At 53.5% G+C, this 21299-nt stretch overlaps 2 protein-coding genes across 8 annotated transcripts in view; one reads left to right on the top strand and one right to left on the bottom strand.

Annotated features, from left to right (window-relative positions):
• The window catches only part of TICRR (TOPBP1 interacting checkpoint and replication regulator), a 42770-nt gene extending 29292 nt beyond the window's left edge, over window positions 1-13478 (top strand). Inside the window, exons 16-22 of one of the 2 annotated variants that reach the window (XM_032345484.1) lie at window positions 4674-4764; window positions 5830-5891; window positions 7147-7281; window positions 7870-8027; window positions 9719-11795; window positions 11907-12032; window positions 12775-13478. In XM_032345484.1, the coding sequence (XP_032201375.1) occupies window positions 4674-4764; window positions 5830-5891; window positions 7147-7281; window positions 7870-8027; window positions 9719-11795; window positions 11907-12032; window positions 12775-12887 (2762 nt within the window). In that variant the 3' untranslated portion in view covers window positions 12888-13478. Of the gene's footprint in view, window positions 1-4673; window positions 4765-5829; window positions 5892-7146; window positions 7282-7869; window positions 8028-9718; window positions 12033-12774 lie in introns of both variants that reach the window. The other variant, XM_032345483.1, reaches the window with a different exon arrangement.
• KIF7 (kinesin family member 7) overlaps window positions 11084-21299 on the bottom strand; it is a 28859-nt gene continuing 18643 nt past the window's right edge. Inside the window, exons 12-21 of one of the 6 annotated variants that reach the window (XM_032345494.1) lie at window positions 18781-18978; window positions 18374-18499; window positions 18069-18245; window positions 16844-17059; window positions 15950-16156; window positions 14965-15163; window positions 14715-14861; window positions 14359-14550; window positions 13531-13577; window positions 12026-12361 (exon numbers count right to left, since the gene is read on the bottom strand). In XM_032345494.1, the coding sequence (XP_032201385.1) occupies window positions 12326-12361; window positions 13531-13577; window positions 14359-14550; window positions 14715-14861; window positions 14965-15163; window positions 15950-16156; window positions 16844-17059; window positions 18069-18245; window positions 18374-18499; window positions 18781-18978 (1545 nt within the window). In that variant the 3' untranslated portion in view covers window positions 12026-12325. Of the gene's footprint in view, window positions 13578-13717; window positions 14551-14714; window positions 14862-14964; window positions 15164-15949; window positions 16157-16843; window positions 17060-18068; window positions 18246-18373; window positions 18500-18780; window positions 18979-21299 lie in introns of those variants that run through there. The other 5 variants (XM_032345492.1, XM_032345495.1, XR_004286259.1 and 2 more) reach the window with 5 other exon arrangements.

Genomic DNA, 21299 nt, shown 5'->3' with positions numbered 1-21299 from the left:
TTGGTTTTAGTATCAGGATAATGCTGGCCTTGTTGAATAAATTTAGGAATTTTCTTCCTGTTTTATTTTTTGGAATAGTTTGAGAATTTGGTTTCTTTTAATAATTTTTTTAAGAAGATTTTATTTATTTGTCAGAGAGTGAAGAGCATAAGCCAGGGGGAGCAGCAGGCTCCCTGCTGAGCAAGGAACCCGATATGGAAATTGATCCTAGGACTCTGGGATCATGACCTGAGCCACCCAGACATCCCTCTTTTAATAATTTTTATCAATTTATTGATATTTTCATTTTGTCATACATTGTTTTCCTGATTTCATTTACTTCTTCATTATTTTCTTGAGCTCATTAGCATATTTAGAAAACTTGATTTGGGGATGCCTGGTTGGCTCAGTTGGTTAAGCATCTGCTATCAGCTCAGGCCATGATCCCAGGACCCTGGGATCGAGTCCCTCATTGGCTCCTTGCTCAGCAGGGAGCCTGCTTCTCCCTCTGCCTGCCTCTCCCCCTGTTTGTGCTCTCTCTGCATGTGTCTCTCTCTTTGACAAATAAATACATAAAATCTTTAAGAAAAGAAGAAAGCAAACTTGATTTGATGTCCTTAACTTTTTTTTTTTTTTTTTTTTAACATATTGAGGGCATCAGCTCTGTTTTCCAAACTTTTTGTAAGGCTTTTATTATTCCATGTTGTGTGTGGTCACGGAAGTTTCTATCTGTGGTTAATCAGTGACCTGACAAAGATTTCCTTAAATGTCTGACTCCAAAAAGGGAAAACCAAGAAGGTATTCTTGTCTCTTTAAATCTTCCCAGGGATGAGGTGCCTGGGTAGCTTGGCTGGCTAAATGTCCGACTCTTGATTTCAGCTCAGGTCATGATCTCAGGGTTGTGAGATGGAGCCCTGAGTCGGCCTCTGTGCTCCACGTGAAATCCACTTGAGTGTCTCTCTCTCACTTGCATACGTTCTTTCTCTCTCTCTCTCTCTCTCAAAATAAATAAAAATCTTAAAAATCTACCCAAGGTAGGGGCACCTAGGTGGCTCAGTGGGTTAAAGCCTCTGCTTTGGGCTCAGGTTATGATCCCAAGGTCTGGCATTGAGCCCCACATCAGGCTCCCTGCTCATCGGGGAGCCTGCTTCCCCATCTCTCTCTGCCTGTCTCTCTGCCTGTTTGTAATCTCTGTCTGTCAAATAAATAAATAAAATCTTAAAAAAAAAAAAATCTTTCCAGGGTGCATTGAGGGAAAGCTGTTGCATCCTGAGAGGTCCAAAACCGAGGCAGTTGTCTGCACTCAGGAGTCCACAAAGCACACAGCCCCACGTTTGGAGGACAGAGTCCCCACTGTCTGTCTGCTCTACCACCAGCCAGCTGCTCCCAGAATGTGGGCCTCTCCCCACCACTGCAGCAGGGCTGAGGAAAGGAGATCATAGCTATCCATGCATGGCATTCCCTTCCCGAAAATCAGCATCTCCCTTTCATATAAAGCATTTCCCTTATTGTTACAAGTGTCCAGTAGGGTTCCATAGTTCCAAAATACTTGCTTCTGATCATACCCCCCCCAGCTTACTAGTTGTTTTTGGTGGAGAGACCAACCCCAAGAGCTTCTATGGCACTAGTTTGTGGAACATCACCCCTATTTCCCGATTATGATTAATATCCTATAACAGCCTCATTCAGATTAATACCAGTTTGATTTCAGTAGCATTCTAAGACTTTGCTCCTATAAATTCAGTTCTGTTTCCTACTCCCTCCTTCATGCTATACTGTTATACACATTACATCTTTGTACGTTGTATGCCCATCAACACCAATTTATTTTTCATTTGTATTTATTTTTTTAAAGTAGGCCCCACAACCCAGTGTGGTGTCCCAACACAGGGCTCAAACTCAGGACCCTGGGATTGAGACCCAAGCCGCAATCCAGAGTTGGACACCTAATTGACTGAGCCACCCAGGCTCCCCATCGACACCAATTTATAATTATTGATTTATCTTTTAACTCCTAGGAGAAAAACAGTTACAAACAAAAAATGCTTTTGTGTTGTGCATTATATTATTTTTTTATGTAGTTCCTTCCTTGGTGCTAATTCTTCCCACAGATTCTTCTCCCCTTGAGTGCCCTTTCAGTCTAAAGGACTCCCTCTAGTGGGGCAGGTCTTCTACTTAAAAATTCTCTTGTGTTTTTTGGGGGGAATTTGTTTTAATCTGGGTATGTGCTAATTTCCTTCATTTTGAACAATAACTTTGCTGGATAGAGAATTCTTGGCGAAGTCTTTTCAGCCCCTGGAGTACATCATCACAGTGTTTTTGTCCTTCCTTTCTGATGAGAAACCAGCTGTAGCCCCTCTAGAAGTTCCTTTGTACTTGAGGAATTCCCTGATCTTGGGCTCCTTTCAAGACCCTCTCTGACTTCTGACAGTTTGATTAGGATTTGTTAAGTGTGGCTCTCTTTGACTTTATCCTACTTGGGTTAGTGAGGTTCATGGATGTGTAATGTCTTTCATCAAAGTTGGGAAGTTTTCAGCCCATATTTCTTCAGAAGTTCTTTGTGCTTCTCTCTCTTCTCTTGGGATTCCTCTTATGTGGATGTTGCACTTGAAGGTGTCTGAGACAGTTTCTTCTCATCCTTTTTCTGCCCCTCAGACTGGATAATTTAAATTAAGCCACCTTCAAATTTGTTGACTCTTCTCCTACCTCATATCTGTGGCTAAGCCATTCTAATATTTTCATTTCTCAGCTTTACAATTTCTGCTTGTTTCTTTTTTTAGGATTTCTGTCTTTTTATTGATGCTGTCTTTGGGGCAAGTCCTCAGTCTCCTACTTCCCTTTGGTTCTTTGAATGTGGTGTTTTTAGGTCCTTGAACATATTTCAGCTAATTTAGAGTCTTGGTCTAACAAATCCAGTGTTTGGAATTCCTTAGGGACTGCTGCCACTGACTGGTTTTTCTCTTTCCCTGCACCTGAACCAAACTCTCTTGCTTCTTGCATGTCTCATGTTTTATTGACAACTGGACATAACAAGGCAGTTCTGACAGACCTGCCCCTCCCAGCCAGGGTTGGTTGTTACCGTTGGTGCCGTTGTCAGGTGACTTTCCTGAACTAATTCTTTAAAGCCTGTATTCTGTCCTGTGTGGCCGCTGACGTCTGCTCAGTTAGCTTAGTGGTCCCGCTGGTGATCGGACCGATTTCCTTCAGTGCCTGGAACCAGTAAGTTTATCAGTCTTTGTCGAGGGTCCTAGGTGCCTGGGCTCAAACCCTAAGAGAGAAACGTAAGCCGCCTGGCTGAGTGCTGGAGGCCTCGAGGTTAGTCGCGGTTGACAGCTCAGGCCTCAGAGGTTTCTCCAGGGCACACACACGCCCCTACATTGCATGGAATTTGAGGTTCCCAGGAGTATATTGGAGGTTTGCAAAGGCCCCTGTAGACGTCTCCTTCCCCAGTGTTCCCTTTTAAACTCCTGGTTAGCATGTTGGCCCCCGCTGTTACCACTCCCTCTGGCAGCTGTAACGTTTATGGTCACTGCCCATTGGTTTCAGTCAGTGCTCCCTGGACAGAGGTGGTTTGCACTGAGTTCCGAGGTCCAACAGAGACCACCCTCATGCGTGGGGTTTTGCAGGAAGCTGCCAGACAGGTCAGATGATGATAGCTGGGAGTGGCACTTTGGAAGAGCCTCGGTCCTGTTCAGCCCATTCACAGACCCCCACGCTGTTGGTTTGCAGTGTGGTTGCATACTGTTGGTTCTCAAGGCTACAGGGCAGGGGAGAAGGGGGTCAGGACCCAGGCAAGATAAAATTCTGTGAAGCTTGCTGTTACTAGGATTCAGTGTTTCTCGGATTGTTATAAACTGGTTAATTTCCAGTGTTCTAAAACTGATTTTGCCCATTTTTGCCCAGTGTTCTCATTCCTTTTATGGAGGAGAGTTATTTCTAGAGGTCCTTATGGTTCCAGCTGATATCCTTTGTCTTCCGAGTCACTGTTTTTCTTTTTAAGGGAGAGAGAGAATCTTTTTTTTTTTTTTTTTTTTTAAGATTTTTATTTGTCAAAGAGACAGGGAGAGCGCATAAGCAGGGGAGGGGCAGGCAGAGGGAGAAGCAGGCTCCCTCCCTGAGCAGGAAGCCCATTATGGGATTTGATCCCAAGACCCTAGGATCATGACCTGAGCCAAAGGCAGATGCACAACTGACTGAGCCACCCAGGCATCCCACTTCCTAGCTACTTTTAACTCCCTTTAAACTTGACCTCCCATGAGCAGCTTAGTTGTATACTTTACTGTGGAAATTTATGCCAGCTGGCTGGATCTTATTATTAAATACCTTAAAGCTGTGTGGCATATCAGCATTTTTGCATACTTTAGTTCATTTAATCATAAATAGAAGAACCACTGATGAGTGAATATATTAGCTCTAATAAGTGTTTTTGCTTTGTTTTTCAGGATTGTTTATTAGAGAAGAATTTTATAGTATTTTACATTGGCTTATTATTTAGTCTGTAATGCTGATAAACTATTGTTACCATGTTAAATCGAGTCCTGGGGTTGGTCAGACATTAGCCCAGAAACCACTAAGTGCAAACAAAAACCACTCCAGCATGAGTAGTAAGCCATACCTAAGTTCAAACTGTCCGCCTGGGGCTTGCTGCTGCTTTTTGATAAGGTTAAATGACATTTGTGCTGTTTATATCTTAGGTTATCACAGACTGCTGACAAGGAGCGTGGCTGAGACTCCCGTACATAAGCAAGTGTCCAGAAGGCTCCTTCATAGACAAATAAAGGGCAGGTGAGTAATATCCTTGTCCAGCTGCTTTGTGCACTGCCTTGGCCTTGCTAATGGTCTTGTGGGCTTGTTGTCCATCTCCACAAGCCTCCTGTGACTCACATCTTAACTGTCTTGCTTATAACCAAAGTGTTGAGCACTCTGTAAATTCTTTGAGGGCTGGAGAACCACACAGAATGTACTTTTCCTTCTTTCACTTGGCATAATTATTTTGAGATTTATCTGTGGTGTCCATAGTTCATGTGTGTGTGTGTGTGTGTGTGTGTGTGTGTGTCTGCGCACGCTTACATGCCCAGGCGCTTTGCAGCCTTCTATCAAGTACATATTCAACATTTTTTAAACCACTCATCATTGGATGGAGGGAGTCACGGCTGCTAGGCAAGGCTGGAAGTCTAGGATCTCAACTTGGCCTGTGGGTGTGGTTGGGCCACAGTTTTCCACAGCAGTTAGTGTCTGGAAGTTCGTCCTGCTAGGCTGCCCCTTTCCTGCTTCTTTAGCTGTGAGAACTGGCTTGAAGGGCATTGTTTGTACCTGTCGATGTATTTGGGCTGCCGTCCCCCCAGCACCCAGTCTGGGAGCTATGAAGCAAAAAGGTAACTCCAGGAGCTCACTGTCCTGTCTCTCCTGGGATCTTAAGGTCCCCAGCCAGTCTGCCTCTTTTCACTACCTTTTAGTCTGTAGTTCATTTTATGTATAACGTCCTGGGTTTTTAGCTGCCCTTCACAGGAACAATGGGGAGCCCAGGGAAGGCTTCATCTAGACATTATTTGTGTACAGATTTAACATACTTGTGTAAGAATCTGTAGGACGAATTGCAAGAGGTGAAATTGGTGGGTTAGAAGGCATACATATTTCTAATTAGTTTTTATATATTGTAAAACTGCTTTCCAAAAAAGTGTCCTAAATATTTTACTTTGGACCGTGCAGTGCGCGAGCATGCCGACACTGGCAGTATCAAACCCCGTGGTCTTTCCTCTGTGGGAGGTGAGAGGCTGGGTCTCTAATGTGCACTGAGCATGAGTGATAACGAGGGACACTGAATAACCCTTGCACTTGTTACTCCTTAAGGTCGTCTGACCCTGGTCCTGATATTGAAGTTGTTGAAGAATCCCCAGAAAAAGGAGCAGACGGTATTGCCTCCATTTGTTTTGCGTCGCACACGGGGCTTGAACTCACGACCCTGAGATCAAGACCCGAGCTGAAATCAAGAGTCAGATGCCTAACCAGCTGAACTACCCAGGAGCCCCTCTTCTATGTTGCATTTCAACTAGTTTCTGTGAAAACCTTTCTGTACTTGAGTTGTCTGTCGCTTAGCATATCCCAAGATATTTTACAGATGTTGTGACAGCTCTGAGTCCACAGTATAGATCAGTAAATATTTATTAGTAAATGGTCTCTTACACAGAATTTACCAAGGGGACTCCTGGAGAAATCTTTTTCCACAGTAGAAATGGAATTCAGGGTACAGGCCGACCACTGTGTAATACAAAGAGCTGTGGTTTATTTTAAAAGTGCATGTGCGGTCACCTGGCTGGCTCCGTGGGCAGAGTATGTGGCTCTTGATCTCGGGACTGTGAGTTCAAGCCCCATGTTGGGTGTAGAGATTACTTAGAAATAAGATCTTTAAGAAAAAAAAAAAAAAAAAAAGTGATGCAGGAGTTTCCTAAAAAAAAAAAAAAAAAAAACTTTTTTAATGATTCAAGTAATTTGCTTATTGTATAAAAATCAGAAAACAGAAGCAAAATTTTAACAGTCACTTCGTAATCCCACCACTTAGAAATACTGTTTAACATTTTAGTTTTTTTTTTTTAGATCTTTTATTTATTTATTTGACAGACAGAGATCAGAAGTAGGTGAAGAGGCAGGCAGAGAGAGAGGAGGAAGCAGGCTCCCTGCAGAGCAGAGAGTCCAATGCGGCGCTCGATCCCAGGACCCTGAGATCATGACCTGAGCCGAAGGCAGAGGTTTAACCCACTGAGCCACCCAGGCGCCCCTACATTTTAGTTTTAATAATACTCTTACAGGTGCCATTTCTGTACAAATGTATGTGACATAAATAAGAAAACTGCAATTTTTAAATTTTAAAAATTTACAAAAGTCACACTATACAAAGCTTTTTTTTCCCCCCACCCAACATTGTGGTTAAAAGGCTGGCAGTTGAGACTTGTGAGGGTGACAGTCTAGTGGCTCAATGGTTTTTTTTGTACCATTTGGGGCCATATATCATACCCTCTGTAGCTTTGTTACAACACTTCAGAAGTCTCCATCTTTGTCAAATTTCCATCTTGTATGTGGTATTACATAAATTTTATCCATTTCATACGTAGGAAAACGTAAAAAGCTTGCATTTCTCCCTGGATACTAACTGGGATTCTGGTTTTGCAGAAGTAAGCTTGAGACGAAGTCCTCGAATCAAACAGTTGTCATTCAGCAGGACAAATTCTGGTTCCTTCTATTCTGGATCTCAGCCAACGTCTCGAAGTGTGCAAAGAGTTCACTCATTCCAGCAAGAAAAGTCAGGTAAGATGCTTGTTCATCTGCCTTCAGAAGTCTAGGCCTACTTGGCAGGAAGTGTTTTTGGGAAAAGTACAAAATTTGACATTTTCTTGCTTGACGCTAGAGCAGTAGAACAGGTATGTCCATGAGAGGTTCAGGGTGACGAACAATCCAGGACCTTTGTTAACAGTGTCCTCCCTCTGGATTATTCCAGCTGGTCATCCACACTATCCTTACGGGGTAATTATCCATTCAACAGGAATTACCCATTATTTCTACCTGTGCTCACATTCTACACTCAGATGTCCTAGCTAGAAGGTGATACAGGTTTGGCCTTCATGCTTTTATCCATTAGTCTGGAACCTCAGTCATGTGCTTTTATATTTATAAATAGTTTTACTTGCCTAACATGTAAGAGCTGAAGTTCATTCACCAGCTTATTAAAATTCAAGATGGCAGCCATAACTGTAGTTGCTGGCGTAACTAGGTGGGATCCCTCCCCACTCCCACTTGCTCTAAAACATTGTCAAACTGTCATCTTGTATGGACTGGCTGTTCTCTTAGTATCGGGAGAGCAGGAGCTGAGAAAGACTCACTGTTTTTGACTTGCAGGCCAAAGAGAAAATTTTCCAAACCAAAGTATTCATTCTCCCAAGAGGCTGCTTTTCGGGGCATTGTCCGAGATGGTCAGTCCCTCAGAGAAGGGTTCAGCTCGAATTCAGAGATCTTCAAGAAACCCACCAGGCTCTGAGATACCCACAGCTTATCAGGTATAATATTTCTTCAATGTTTAAAAAAGTGTGGTCTTAAGGGGAAAACAGAGACATGGCCCAGAAAACCCACTGAGTCTGTCAGGGATGAACAAGTAAGCAGGTGATCTGTCACTACTACTCGCTCTTTAGGGGTGGTGGGGTTGATCGAGATGAATGATCATTGGGTACGTGGGGGCGTGAGGCAGCAGTCTGGCTGGGGCTGTTGTTGGGGCGGGGGGAGAAAATAGAAGTGCTCTCCTCTAGTTGGGGTCACCCACCCCTGTTAGGGTCACCCACCATTTTTATCATACGCTACGTATATATCTTTCTGAAATGCGCAGGGGTCAGTCCTCTGTTTCCCTTACATCGCCCGCCCGATCCAGTCACTCTGGACTGCTCCCTGTTCTGGGACAGAGCCAAGCAGTCCGTCCTGCCACTTTTATTTACAGACTGAATTTCATAATTCATTCCCTCTTCTCCCTCCTGTGCAGTTCCTGCCTGCATTCCTTTTCCCTCTCATGTCCATCCTGCCCCTAGAGGCCAGAGTGATCTTTCACACCGCAACACTATGCTTAAAGCTCTACCATTCTTTGTTCAAGCAGGGTTTTAGGTTTTCCTAAAATGGAACTCTCGTGTTAAAAAAAAATATTTGTTTGGAAACCCAATAAACTGCTTAGAGGTTGGGGGAGGACAAAGTTCTGGGGATGGGTCTGAAGACCACTGATCTCTAGGGCCAGGTTCAGTCCTCCCCAGACAAGCATGGGCCTCTGTGGGCTGCCACTGCACCGCCCCCCCCCAACCAATAATCCACTTTCCCAACAACATCAGAGTGCACGCAGCTGCTGCTGTTCACTGTAGGCACAGAAGACTACAGAGCAAAGGCACAAGAGTTCCCTCTTCCCCACTTCCCCACCTTCGGCCTCTACCTCTGACCCCCATTCTTAAAGACCTGACTCCCTGTTCCTGTCCCCTTTCCTGCGAGCTGGGTTGGACAGCCGGCCCGCTCTTGTGCTCCCACATTGTCCCATGCACGGCCCTGCCCGTGCACTGGCAGCACCGTGTTTTCTCTGGCTGTGCCTCATTGAACGTGAAATGCCCAGTCGACCAGGATTCCCTTGAGATAATCAGATAAGGTTGTAGAAACAAGAGGTGTCTGATCTCCTCTACCTGTGGGGAGTGTGTCACTGCGTTTTGCAGAAAGGGAGGGAGGGAGATCTCCTCCCTGAGCTGTTGTCTATACCTTATGTCTGTATATTCGACGCTCCACCCCCCGTCCCACACCCGCATGGGGCCTGGCACATAGTGGGGGCGTGGCGGGCACATGTTGAACGCAGGTGAACAGCAGAGGGAGACCAAGTCAGAGATCGGAAGGAGCTGTCTCCTTGAAGAGAAAGGTGTCTGTGAGCGGTGGAGGGATACGTCGTTAGAGGCAAAGCCTGGTCTAGCTGGCCTGTGCACGTGATGAAAACTTTTTTTGTCCCAGACCCAAGATTAGACTCCGTGTTTGGTGCTAGAAAAAGTAGCCAAGTGAAATCTGGGTCATGGCTGGAAGCGGAAACGTGTCACTGTTGGAAAGCCAGCTTATGGTCATTCTGTTGGCTGCCCAGATATCTCCCATCTGCCTTTCTGTTTTAGAGAGGACTAAAATACTCAACAGCGAGTAGAGGTTATTATGGTATTTAGGCACTGAAATAAGCATCTCTTTGTAGACTCCTAAGAAGAGGAACCAGAAATCTCCAAGCTCTTCTAAAGCTACACCAAGAAGGTTCCCTCATTCCCCACGAATGCCACTGCGTACCCCTGAAAGTCGGCAGAAGCCCCCGACGGAGGTGACTCCTGCGAAACAGGTCATTTTTAAGGAGTCCTTAAAAGACTCCTCACATAGCTGGGGCTCACCGTCTCAACCCAAAGTCACTCCTCGGAAAGGACAATCCCTGGCAAAAGGAGGAACCTCTCCTCTCGAAAAGAAGACGCCAAGAACTCCCAAAAGGCCAAGGGGTCAGTCACCTGGATTTCTGAGTTCTTGGCCACCTTCACTGACTTCCAGTCCCGAGAGCCTCTCCGGCCCGGAAGCCCTGATCAGGAGTGAGAGTCTGACTCCCGTCGGGTCTGCCCTGATAACGCCTCCCAGAGCAGCAGCCTCGGGGGCGCTACAGGAAGCCGCTCCGGAGCCAACACACTATCGTCCCCATGTCCCTGAGGAGAGTCCTCCTCAGGCAGAGGCACTCGTGCAGAAATGGAAGGATGAAGCCCTCTCAGTCTCCAAGACACCGAGGAGCACGAATCTGACTTCTCCCCCACCTCTTTCTCTAGAAAAACTTTTGACCTCTCCCTTAGGTGAGATTTCCAAGAGTCCATTTCGGGAATTTTCGATAGACTCTCCTCCCCCTGAAGAACTGGACTGGGAAGAGCCCCTGAAAGCACCCACTGGAGCCTTGTCTCTCTCCTGTCCTGTTCCTTCCACTCCCCCCCGAATCTCACAGATAACCCAGTCTGACCCCGTGCCCCCTCGGCCCCCTTCCAAAATTGGAAAAAGGCAGAGAGAGACCCCTAACCTGGACCCGAGCACCTCAGCTGGCAACCCAGCTGCCCTCACAGACACTAGAAAGAACCAGAAGGAAGTGACCCTCTCTCCTCAGCCTTCCCCGGAAAGACACAGTTATTCTGGGACGGGCTACAGGAGTGACTGGTGTATGTCCTCTCCTCTTGTCACGAGTGACCCCGACGACCTCGCTCTCCTGGACCAGGCAGAGCACCACAGCAGCGACGGCACGCCCGGTCATGTCATGCCAGCGGAAGAAGGTGAGGCGTCAAGGACAGTGGTGGCCCAGGAGAAGCCTTCTCCGTGCAACCCCAGGAGTGCTCCATCCCCACCTTCCTGCGGGCCCAGCTCTCCCCTGGCCCTGTCCTATGCCCTGCGCTGCACCGCGGACAGAAGGCAGCGCCGGGCCACCACGCAGCTGGAGAACCCGCAAGTTCCGACTCGGCCTTCCCGAGCCTCTGGCAGCCCCCAGGCGTATGAGGTGGAGCTGGAGATGCAAGCTTCCGGCCTGCCCAAGCTGCGGATTAAAAAGATAGACCCCAGCTCCCTATCCGAAGCCGAGCCTCTGGGACAGGAGGGGACATCCCCGGGAGAGGAGAGCGCCCTCCCTGCACTCAGCATGCCTGGGGCCACCAAGGCCTCGGGGAAACCTGAAGCCACCTACGTGTCGCCCCCCTGCCTTCGCCCCTCACACAGCACCCCCGGCAAGAGCGGGGGACAGACCTACATCTGCCAGTCCTGTACCCCCACCCGCTGCCCCTCTAGCACCCCCTCTCCGTTTCAAACAGACGTCGGTGTTCCCTGGACCCCGTCTCCCAAGCACAGCGGGAAGACCACTCCCGACACCATTAAAGACTGGCCGCGGAGGAAGAGGGCGGTGGGCGGTGGCACTGACCTTGCAGGCGTGTCCCTGCTCGAGCCGGAGAGAAGGGAACGAGGCCTTGAACTCGGCAGCAGCAGGACGCCCCTCGTGGGGGATTTTGAGCTTGACGGGGTGTGCCGGCTACCAGACCAGTCACCTCCCAGGGACTGTGCGCCTCAGGCTGAGGAAGCCTCCTGGGGACAGTTCGGTTTGGGTTCCAGGAAGAGGCTCCTTCCTGCCAAGGAGGAAGCGGAGGTTCCAACCAAGAGAGCGTGTGAGGAGCCGAGAGGAGACGCAGAGCTTAGCAGGAGCAGGGAGCCATCTCCGCGTGCGAGCGGGCGGCACCTGCCCTCCGCGGGTGACGACGAGGTGTTCCTTCCAGGTGAGTCTGTGTCCCTGGGGTTGCGGCTGGCGGTGCTGGGCACAGAGGCATCGGGAGGCTCCCTTGTCTGGGGGTGCCGCGGGACCATGCTCACCCTGTCCCCTCCCGTAGCCTCCACGCCCCCGCCCGGCTGGGCGCTGCGCAGCTGCCTCTCGGCCAGCGGCCTGCAGGCTCTCACCCACTCTCCGCTGCTGTTCCAAGGGAGGACGCCTTCCTCGCAGTGTCACGAGGCCAGAGGTAACTCGTTCAGCGAGGGTCCTGGAGACTTACGTGGGTCCTTCGGGTGACTCCCCAGAGGTAGCTCAGGTTTGCCAGACAGTGGGATCGTGGAGGAGTTGGAAGGAGTGCCCGAGCTGGGACAGAGGACTTTGTCCCTGTGGGGTCCTGTGCTCGTCCCAGAGAAACTCCACCGCTGGAACTCCAGTGTGTCGTGAAACAGCTTCTGGAAGGAGTGACCTCTGTGCAATGTAGTCACGGGCACCTGAGGAGCGTGTTTCGGGCAGCACAGGTGGCAGGTGACGCACTGGCAGTCACACCTCTGGGACACCTCTGGGAGGGTCACACCTCTGTGCTTAGATTAGGATTAGAGACCGGCTGTTGTGCTCAGCGTCTGGACATGGGATTCCCTTTCCTCGACCCCACCTGGGACGGGACTGGTTTGCAGGTGCTTAGTGCACTACCAGGGGAGAAACATCTAGAACTGTAGAGGAACACAGGAGGCCACGGCCCCCAAGACGAGAATTTAAATGTACAAACAGCTGAAGGAATTCAGACCACGGTACTGTGCTTTCTCAGTCACTAACCGCCACCGCCCCGTGCTGGTGTGAGGGCACAGCCCAGTAGAAAGCGCAGGTTGCCCTTCCTCAGCACGTGAGCCGCAGGCAGGGCTGGGGGGACATCCTCTGCAGGTGGATCCCCTCCCATTCAAGCCCCTTTTCTGTTCCATGCTCACGTCCTGCATGCCCTCTGCTTGTTCTAGATGAGGACATAGAGGTCCTCCCCCCGACAGCCGAGGAATCTCCTTTCAGCCGAGCGTTCTCCAGGAGACGCCCCATCAGCAGAACTTACACCCGGAAGAAGCTGATAAGCTAGTTAGGATGCAACTGGGTGGGGGACTTCATACGACACCCACCACTGGGCTTGGCCAGAGCCACCACCTTCCCAGGACAGACCAGTGCTTAGAGAGCTGTTTGCTCTGGCCGTTTCAGGAATTCTGGCCTCCAGTCATAGAGGAATTCTTACCCCAGAAACTCCGTTCATCTGAGCCAGGACCTGACTACTCTGTCCCGCGTCACCCTGGGCTGGCTGCACAGAAACAGGAAGAAGTGGGGCGCTCTGAACAGAGGAGGCCCAAAAGATGAAGTCAGCCTGGTCCCCAGGAGCCTGCAGCTACCAGGGCCTGGTCTCAGGTCTCTGTGATTCCCACAAGAGTCCCTTCCGTGTTTTACTCCCCCTCCCAGGAGGCCTGCCACCCAGCCCTGCCCCTTGCTAGGGGAGGCAGACAAGGACCTTAGAGCAGGCTTCCCTTCTAGCCCCCACGTCTGGGAGACCAAAACCAGTCCAACAACCACCCCCTCACTTGGGAAGTGGGAGAAAGGGCTCCTTATGGGTCAAAGCTGAAGGCTGTGCCCGACAGAGAATGAATTTAACTTCCTCACGTCCTAATAAAACCCTCTCCATCTATGCAGCATTCAGTGCCTTTCTGTTTAAACCTCGAGGCCTCAGCTTGACTTACCCTGGCAGAGCTCCAGTGGTGGCTGGTGCCGTGTCTCAAAGTCAGCCCTGCAACCCAGGACGGGGCGGGGGGGGGGGGGGCACAATTCTCACTTGGCCCTGGTTCAGGGGTCTGACATGCTTTCAAGCCCGTCATGTCCTCAGATCAAATTCTCTTGTCTTGTAGGTGAAACCAAGTCAAACTCCTATTTCTCCTTTCAGAGACACTCATTTATTATAAAATGGTTTTACAAAACTCTAAAAATAGGCAAAGCTTCCCCATTCCCACCATAAACCTAAGACCATTTAAAACCCTACCGGGATGGCACTGACGGTTCTGGGTCTGGCTCTGGCTGAACTCCAGAACACAGGCACACAGACGTAGGCTTGAGGCCAGAAGTGCCTTTTGCAAACTCTCAAGCCAAAAGATGGCAATATGGTACCATAGCTCAAAGGAAAAAGGGGGCATCAATCTGCATATTAAAAAAATTGAGTCCCATTCATTTGGGCTGTAGCCAGAATTTGTAGACTCCAATGGGGTCAAGATCAGGACCTGGATCTGCGGTGGGAAATCGAGACTGTCCTTCCCAGAAGCAGAGGCAGGCAGCGGAACTGCGCAGGGGCTCAGAGGGTCGTCCCCCACCCCAAGGCAGGCTCTGCCCACAAGCCTACAGGGGGTTTTTCCTGACGTCAATCATTCCTGGGCTGGCTCTGCGCAGGTCCCGCCGGGCTTTGGCCAGGACCCCGAAGTTCCAGGGCAGAGCCACCTCCGCACCGGAGAGCACCCGCCCTGCCAGGGGCTCGGGGGCCTCCCGCGGCCGCGCCTCCTCCACCGAGCCCTGCTCCTCACCGCACAGACTCGACCGTTTCCAAGTCAGCGGGAGGGGGGCCCGGACCAAGTCCCGCACCTCTTCCCGGGCGCGGGGGGCACCGTCAGGGAGGGGCTGTGGCCGGAGCAGCTCGGGCGCAGCGGGGAGCTCGTCTTCGGGCCCCGGGGCCGGTCGACTCTCCAGGCACAGCGTCCTCTTCTCCGCACCTGGCACTGGGCGTGAGGGCGCTGTTGTCAGAGCCGGAGGCCGCGAGCGACGCGTGACCCGCCCATGAAAACCTGAGGTTAGCGCGGTTTCCCAGCTCCCCGCAGGCCTCAGCCCGACATGGCAAAAAGCGGGGAAACGGGGGCCGCTCGCTGGTTCGGGGGAGAATTACCCCTGCTCGGGCCGGCAGCGCTCCAGCTACCGAGTTTCTGCTTCAGTTCCTGGTTCAGCCACATGTGGCGGCCCAGCTCCTTCTCCAGGGCTTGAATCCGGCTCTCGTAGTGCCTCTTGCTGTCTGCTAGGCCCTCCCCGAGGTGATCTGCCCGGGACAGACCCCGAGCCGGAGGGGTGAGGGGCAGCGGGCGGGGTGGGGCAAGCGGGGGCGGGGCCGGCGGGGTGGGCGGGGCCGGCGGGGCGCTCACCTCGGCTCTGCTGCAGCAGCAGCTGCACGCTCTGTTCGTGCTCCTTCTGCTGCAGGGTCAGCTGGCGGTCCATCTCCAGGCGCTGCCGCTCCAGCGCCACCTCCAGCCAGTAGACCAGCCTCTGCTGCTCCTCCAGCTGCATCTCCAGCTCGGAGAAGGCAATCTGCTGCTGGTGCTGCTCTTCCCGGAGCGTCACGACCTGTCCCAAACCCAGGCACGCTTGGCCCCTGGCCCTTGGCGGCTCCCTTCCCCAGATGGTGCCCGCGGTGAGGGAGGGATGGGGGGGAAGACACGACCAGGATTCGGCCAACTCGCCACCACCGCTACCCCAAGGTGAAGGTCACCAGGAAACCGCCAGGGGGTCCTGCTGAGCCAAGACAGGGCCTCGGACACCTGGACAGTCTTCTAGGCAGTGATGGCCCAATGACAAAAAAAGAGTCCGCGCTTTTTTTAACCAGATTATTTTCTGTCCCTGCCTCAACCTCCTTCCTCCCTTGTCACATGCTCCTAAGCACTCAGGCAGAGCCTCGAGTGGCGGGATCTCCCTGTGGCCAGGATTTCTCAACCCTGGAACTACTGGCATGGTAGGCAGAAAATGTGTGGTTGTAGGTGCCTGTCTGGTAGGTTGTAGGGGAGTCAGCGGCATCCCTAGACCCCCACCCCCACTGCGGTGGTGACTGGAAGCCTCTCCAGACATGGCCAGATGTCCCCTGGAGGCAAAACCCTCCCTGCTGAGAACCACTGATCCAATGGGTACACTGACGGGACCAATGGACAGGGGCAAAGTGAGGAGAGGACTGGGTCTTACTTTCACTAAGAAAGGTTTTAGGAAGGAGAGTCTGAGGCAGTCCTGGAGACGAGTTAGCCCTGATTCTGTCCCCGCACTTGGGAGGAAACAGGGCCTTCTCTGCAGCTGCCATCAGACGCCCCTGCCGCTCCCCTCCAAGCAAGCACCAGAAGGCGGCGCTGGGAGCCAGTGACCCACCTTGTCAAAATACTTGCAGAGCAGGGCTCTGGTCTCTGAGGAGGAGAGGTAGCTGAGCTTGGCCATGAGGTTCATCTCACACTGGGACAGCAAGGACGCCGAAGCCCGCAGCACCCGCTGGCGGCACGTGATGGCCTCGTTCTTGTACTCGATGGCCGCGTCCAGGGCCTCGATGGCCTCGTCCAGCTGGAACAGCGTCCGCTCCTCCTGTGGGACACAGGCCCGTGTGCAGGGGGAGGCCTGGCTTCTTGCACCCACTTCCTGAGTGACAGACCTGAGCCAACAATGCCAGCGTCCGGCCACAGAGGAGACAGCATGTCCCCTCGTCCTAAGCAGGCAGTCATCATGTCAGGAACAGAGTCCCCACCCCATATGGCAGCCTCGACCCCGGCGGGGGGGGGGGGGGGTCCCAGCCTCGACCCCAGGGGGCCGCCAGGACTCTGAGAAGCCGCTTTCCGCAGCAGACTGCCTGCCTCTCCCGCCGTCTACACCAGGAAGCCGAGAACATTACACGGAAGGGCAGGCATGGCGGGACTGCCATGGAGGCACCAGCGGGTCTGCGGGGCTGAGCAAGGCTCTCCCTGCTGCGGGGCTGTGCTGCTCACACTCCTTCCCACCCGGGGAGCCCAGGCGCAACACAAGCGGCTAACACTGCACAGGATGCGGGGTACACCCGGGGTCTTCCTGGGAAGACCTCAAGGCCCTGGCCCGTGTGTCACAGCCCAGGTGGCCAGAGCTGGCACCAGGGCCAGGCCAGCATCCCCCCAGCCACGACCCCCCTCTGGGTCTCACTGGCGGGAAAAGCACATTTGGGGAGCAGCAGGGCCCAGCACCGGGCCGGGCCGCGGAGCACAGACGGATGAGGGACCAGTGAAGCCCGGCCGCGGGGCTTACCTCGGGCGACAGCAGGCTGCCCCGCCTCAGCTTGCCGTCGATGTCCAGGCGCTGCTTCAGCAGCGAGTCCTTCTCCTGGCGCAGGGCGTCGATCTCCCCGCGAAGGCGCTGCTGGCTCTGGGCGCTGCCCTGCCGCAGCTGCCCGCTCTTCTCCGACAGCTCCTTCTCCAAGTGCTCCAGCCGGCTGGACACGCGCACGATGTCCTCGCTGAGGGCCTGGGGGTGGCACCGCCAGGGGTCAGGGAGGGGGCGGGCCCGTCCACCCGCCCAGGAGCGGGTGGACACAAGTGGCCCAGCCCCACCCAGGGAGGCAAAGGAGGCCGCTGGAGCTTCCCTCAAGAGTCCTGCCAGCCAGGAGCACTGCTCAGTGGGCAGGCCTGGCTCTCCATCCTGCGGGAGCTCAGGGAGTGGGGCCTCGGAGGAGGGGATGGCCCAGGACACAGACAAGCACGGGAAAAGATACTGGACGGCATGGACCGAAAGAAAGCAGGCCCTTCCAGGAGCCCAGCGCGGGAGGAAGAGAGGACTTTACGAGCACAGGGAAGTTCTGGACGATCTGGCGGTGCCCTGAGAGCTCCTGGTCTCCAGAGTGCTCTGTGACAGCAACAACGGGTCGGGAGCCCTGTGGGGACCTCGCGGGAGCACCGGCTCCTGGCCCAGGCTCTGGTTCTGTGTTTGACACCCCCTTGCCATCTGCGTGGCAACATGGGGCTTCTGCTCGACTCTGCTCGACTGAGGTGGAAACTGGCTCAGAAGGTCTTATTTGGGAGGAAGCCATGACACAGGGTGGAGAGAGGCGGGCTGGGCCACGTGCCCGGGTCTCTCCATGTCCAGCACCAGGGAGGGCTGGTTCTCCGCCTGCCAGTCCTCGTTCTGCCCGCATAGCCCCAACCAGCGTCTTCTACCCGCACATCAGAGCCTGCAGCATAAACACCCTGACGCTCCCGAGGCCCCAGGGGCCCACAGGCTGTAGTCCCGTAGGACCAAGCATCACATGGCTGGGACTGACCTGGCAGGGACGCCACCCAGAAGCAGCTCACCTGTCTAGACCTTACCTGGTGGGATTACTGTCCGCTGGTGGAGAAACCTCAACTGGAAGGAGCCACTTATTGGAATCTCACCTGGAAGAACCTCACCTAGCAGAAAACCCCCTGCCAGGTCTCTCCTGGGAGGACCTCGCCTAGCTGGACCTCACCTGGTGGGACCTCACCTGGCCGGACCTCACCTGGCTGGACCGCAGGCGTTTGCTCTCCAGCCCCGTCTTCTCCTGCATCAGGGCCTCCTTCTTGGCCAGGATGGCCTCCCGCTTGTGGAGCTCCTGCCCCAGCTCCTCCAGGGCCCGCCGCTGCTGCAGGACCTTCTCCATCTCCTGATCCAGCCACCTCTTCTGCTCCTCGATCTTCTGTGGGAGGGTGGGGGGCCCGGGGAGGGAAACTCAGCTCTGGAACGGGGCTGGTGGGCGGCTGCCCAGGGTCAGAGCGGGGAGAACGGCCCCCCCCACTCCCCACCATGGGCACGGCGCCCCCCCACCTGCTGCTGCTCCAGGCTGACCACGGAGCCGTTGCTGCCGCTGCGCCGCTTCCGCTGGAAGGCCGCGATCTCTTCCGTCTTGATCTTCAGGATCTTCTGCTGCTGCTCGTGCCTTCGCTCCAGCTCCTGGGGACGCACCAGGCGAGAGGCTCAGCAGCGGGGCAGTGGGGGGCGTACCGGGTCTCTCCAAGAGCTGCCTGGGCTCCCCAAAGCCCCTGTGGGGACAGACTCGCCGCCCCGCATCTCACGGGACCCCACTCCACGCACGGCCCGCCTCCGCCCTCCTCCAGGCCGGAGGACACACTCAGGGAGGCCAAGCGACCGGCTCGGGAGATCACACAGCCCCAAGCGGAGCGGGAGGGGGGCCTCCCCCAGATGTAGGCTGCTGCCCTCGCCGGGAGCCTGACCTGGACGCGGTGCTGCCGCTTGTTCATCTCGGTCTCCAGGCGCCGCTTCTGCTCCGTCTCCTCGCGCAGCCGCCGCTGCAGCTGCCCCTGCTGTTGCCGCATGAGCTGCACGTGCCGCTCGAGCTCCTGCAGCCGCTTCTCGCGCTGCGCCGATAGCGACGCCAGCCGCTCCGTCGCCTGCTTCCTCTCCTTCAGCACCTGGACCGACACAGCCTCCGCTGGGCCACTGCCCGCCCACCCCCCGCCGGACACTCCACCGGGATGGGCAGGACCCAAGGCCAGGGAAGGGATAGAGGGGCGGACAGAGGGGGACACATGCCCAGGGGCTGGGGGGGGGGCATGGGCCCAGGCCATCAGACTGGCGATGGGGGGCAGTCTGACGGTAACTAGGGCCCAGGCACCCAGCTGGTGTTCTGTATCAAGCGATCCTGACCTTCCTCTGGAAAAGCAGGATTACCATTATGCCTACTTTACAGCTTAGGAAACTGAGGCACCGACAGGTCAGGAAACCCGAGCAAGGACACGCAGCTAGTAAAAGGCAGAGGCGGGATTCAAACCCAAGTAGTCGGGTTCCAGAGCCCGCACTCCCGGTCCTTCTACTATGTGTCTCCCGGACACTGGAACTGAGAAAAGGAAGGAAGGAAAGAGGGATGGCCAGCCGGACAGACGGATGGATGGGATCACAGAAGGGTAAAAAACAGGATGAGAGATAATGCAGCATCAAAAAAAAGGCAAGAGAAAGACAAATGGATGCACAGAAAAACGGACAGTGGGTCACATCCACTGCGACCAAAGGTGCTGAGGAAGATCATCGAAAGACGTGATCACTGGTTGACCCATGGGCTGGACCTGGGTGATCAGAGGTGCCTCACCCCCTCCCCTGTCCTTGGAATGTGGGTTCTGCCTGCCTTTCCCACTCTCACAGGGGGCTCCAAAGACATGGCCTTGAGACAGTGACAAGGAGCTGGGAACGCTGCACGGTTCCTAAGACGGAACCCAGTGAAGGCCTCTTGATAAACTTTCAAGATGTAGCAGGTGGGCATGGGGATCCACCGAAGATCAGCTTTGTCAATAAATTCCCTTTGCTTATTAAACCTGCCACCTTCCAACCTGGAGTGGCTGCCTCTTTGGTCTCTCCCTGCCCTCCAGATGTGGGGACCGATTTAAGGTTACATCTGGGAAGCTCCCAAGGGGATTACCACTGAAGGAATGGACCTTGGGGAAAAAGGCATCAGGGGAAATCCTGAGCTGGTCACAGAGCATTCTGTGTGTGGCGGGGAGGGGCAGCCCCTATGTCAGACACTCACGGATGGCCACGTGAGGACAGGGGCACCCTGAAGATGCTGGCTGATTTAGGGGATTGTGTGCTGGGGTAGAGAAGCAGAAGGCAAGGCTGTGCAGTGGGCTGGCCTTGACTGTGGGCAGTTCATGTGGCCGCTGAGACCCAGCTAGAGGCTTTGGCCTGAGTTAGAGTTAGAAGAGCTGAGATTAGATATGGACGCGGGAATGTCCCCCAGTCTACTGCTTTCTGGGCTGGCGGACAAAGTGGGAGAGCAGAGTAATAAGCAAGTTATGAGGATGAGGGCACGAGACACCTCCGGTTGACATCTGGACTTGGGACAAAGCCTGGTTCAGACACTAAGAGAGGGACTCTCTAAGGAGGTGATCAGAATAAAGAGGAGGACGTTGTCGTAATTGAGGAGGAAACGGACAATGTAGCCCATGCCCCCACACAAAGGAAAAATTTATTTTTTTTTAAAAAGATTTTTGAGAGAGAGAGAGAGAGAGAGAGAGAGAGAGCAAGCGAGCACAGAAGCAGGGGGAGCAGCAGGCAGGGCAGAGGGAGACGCAGACTCCTGGCTGAGCAAGGTGCCCGATGCAGGACTCGATCCCAGGACTCTGAGCAGAAGGCAGACGCTTCACTGACTGAGCCACCAAGTCACCCCCACAAAGGCAAAAATTTAAAGAGCAATCACCCCAAAACTTCTAGAAGAAAACTTGCACGCTTTCTCTGCCCCTTAAATTTGTATCTTCCAAAGCCCTGCCCACAGAGACTAAAGAAAAATGTCGGGGAGACCTTCTGCAAACTGCTGTCAGTTTCCTTGCCCCAAGTCCCGTCCAGAGCTTCTGGAAGATGAAGGGTATGAGTGCGGGTGGACAGTGATTCTCGGCTAGATGGCCGCAACGAAAGCCGAATGGATACAGGAAGTTGCGGGAGAGGTGTGGGAAGACTGGGGAGGGGCAGAACCTTAGGCTCGCCTCATCCCAGGTTACAGCTACGTAACATTTGCATTGGTCCAAAAGACCCAGGAAATGACCCGAGGATGGCAGATCAAACTCCGCAACTAAATGCATCGAAAAGGGAGGGAAGGGCGGAGGAGGTGTGGGGAGCTAAGTGGACCATAGGACTGTCCACGGGAGGGACAGATGCCAAGGAAGTAAAGAAGGGAGGGAAACCCTTACACCAGGGAGCCACCACGGGAGACAACTACCATAGCATTTGGCTTTGAAAACCAGAG

Source organism: Mustela erminea, chromosome 5 (genome assembly GCF_009829155.1).
Source record: "Mustela erminea isolate mMusErm1 chromosome 5, mMusErm1.Pri, whole genome shotgun sequence".
Classification (NCBI taxonomy): domain Eukaryota; kingdom Metazoa; phylum Chordata; class Mammalia; order Carnivora; family Mustelidae; genus Mustela; species Mustela erminea.
The sequence above is the reverse complement of the archived record's forward strand: the minus strand, read 5'-3'. Positions and strand labels throughout refer to the sequence as shown.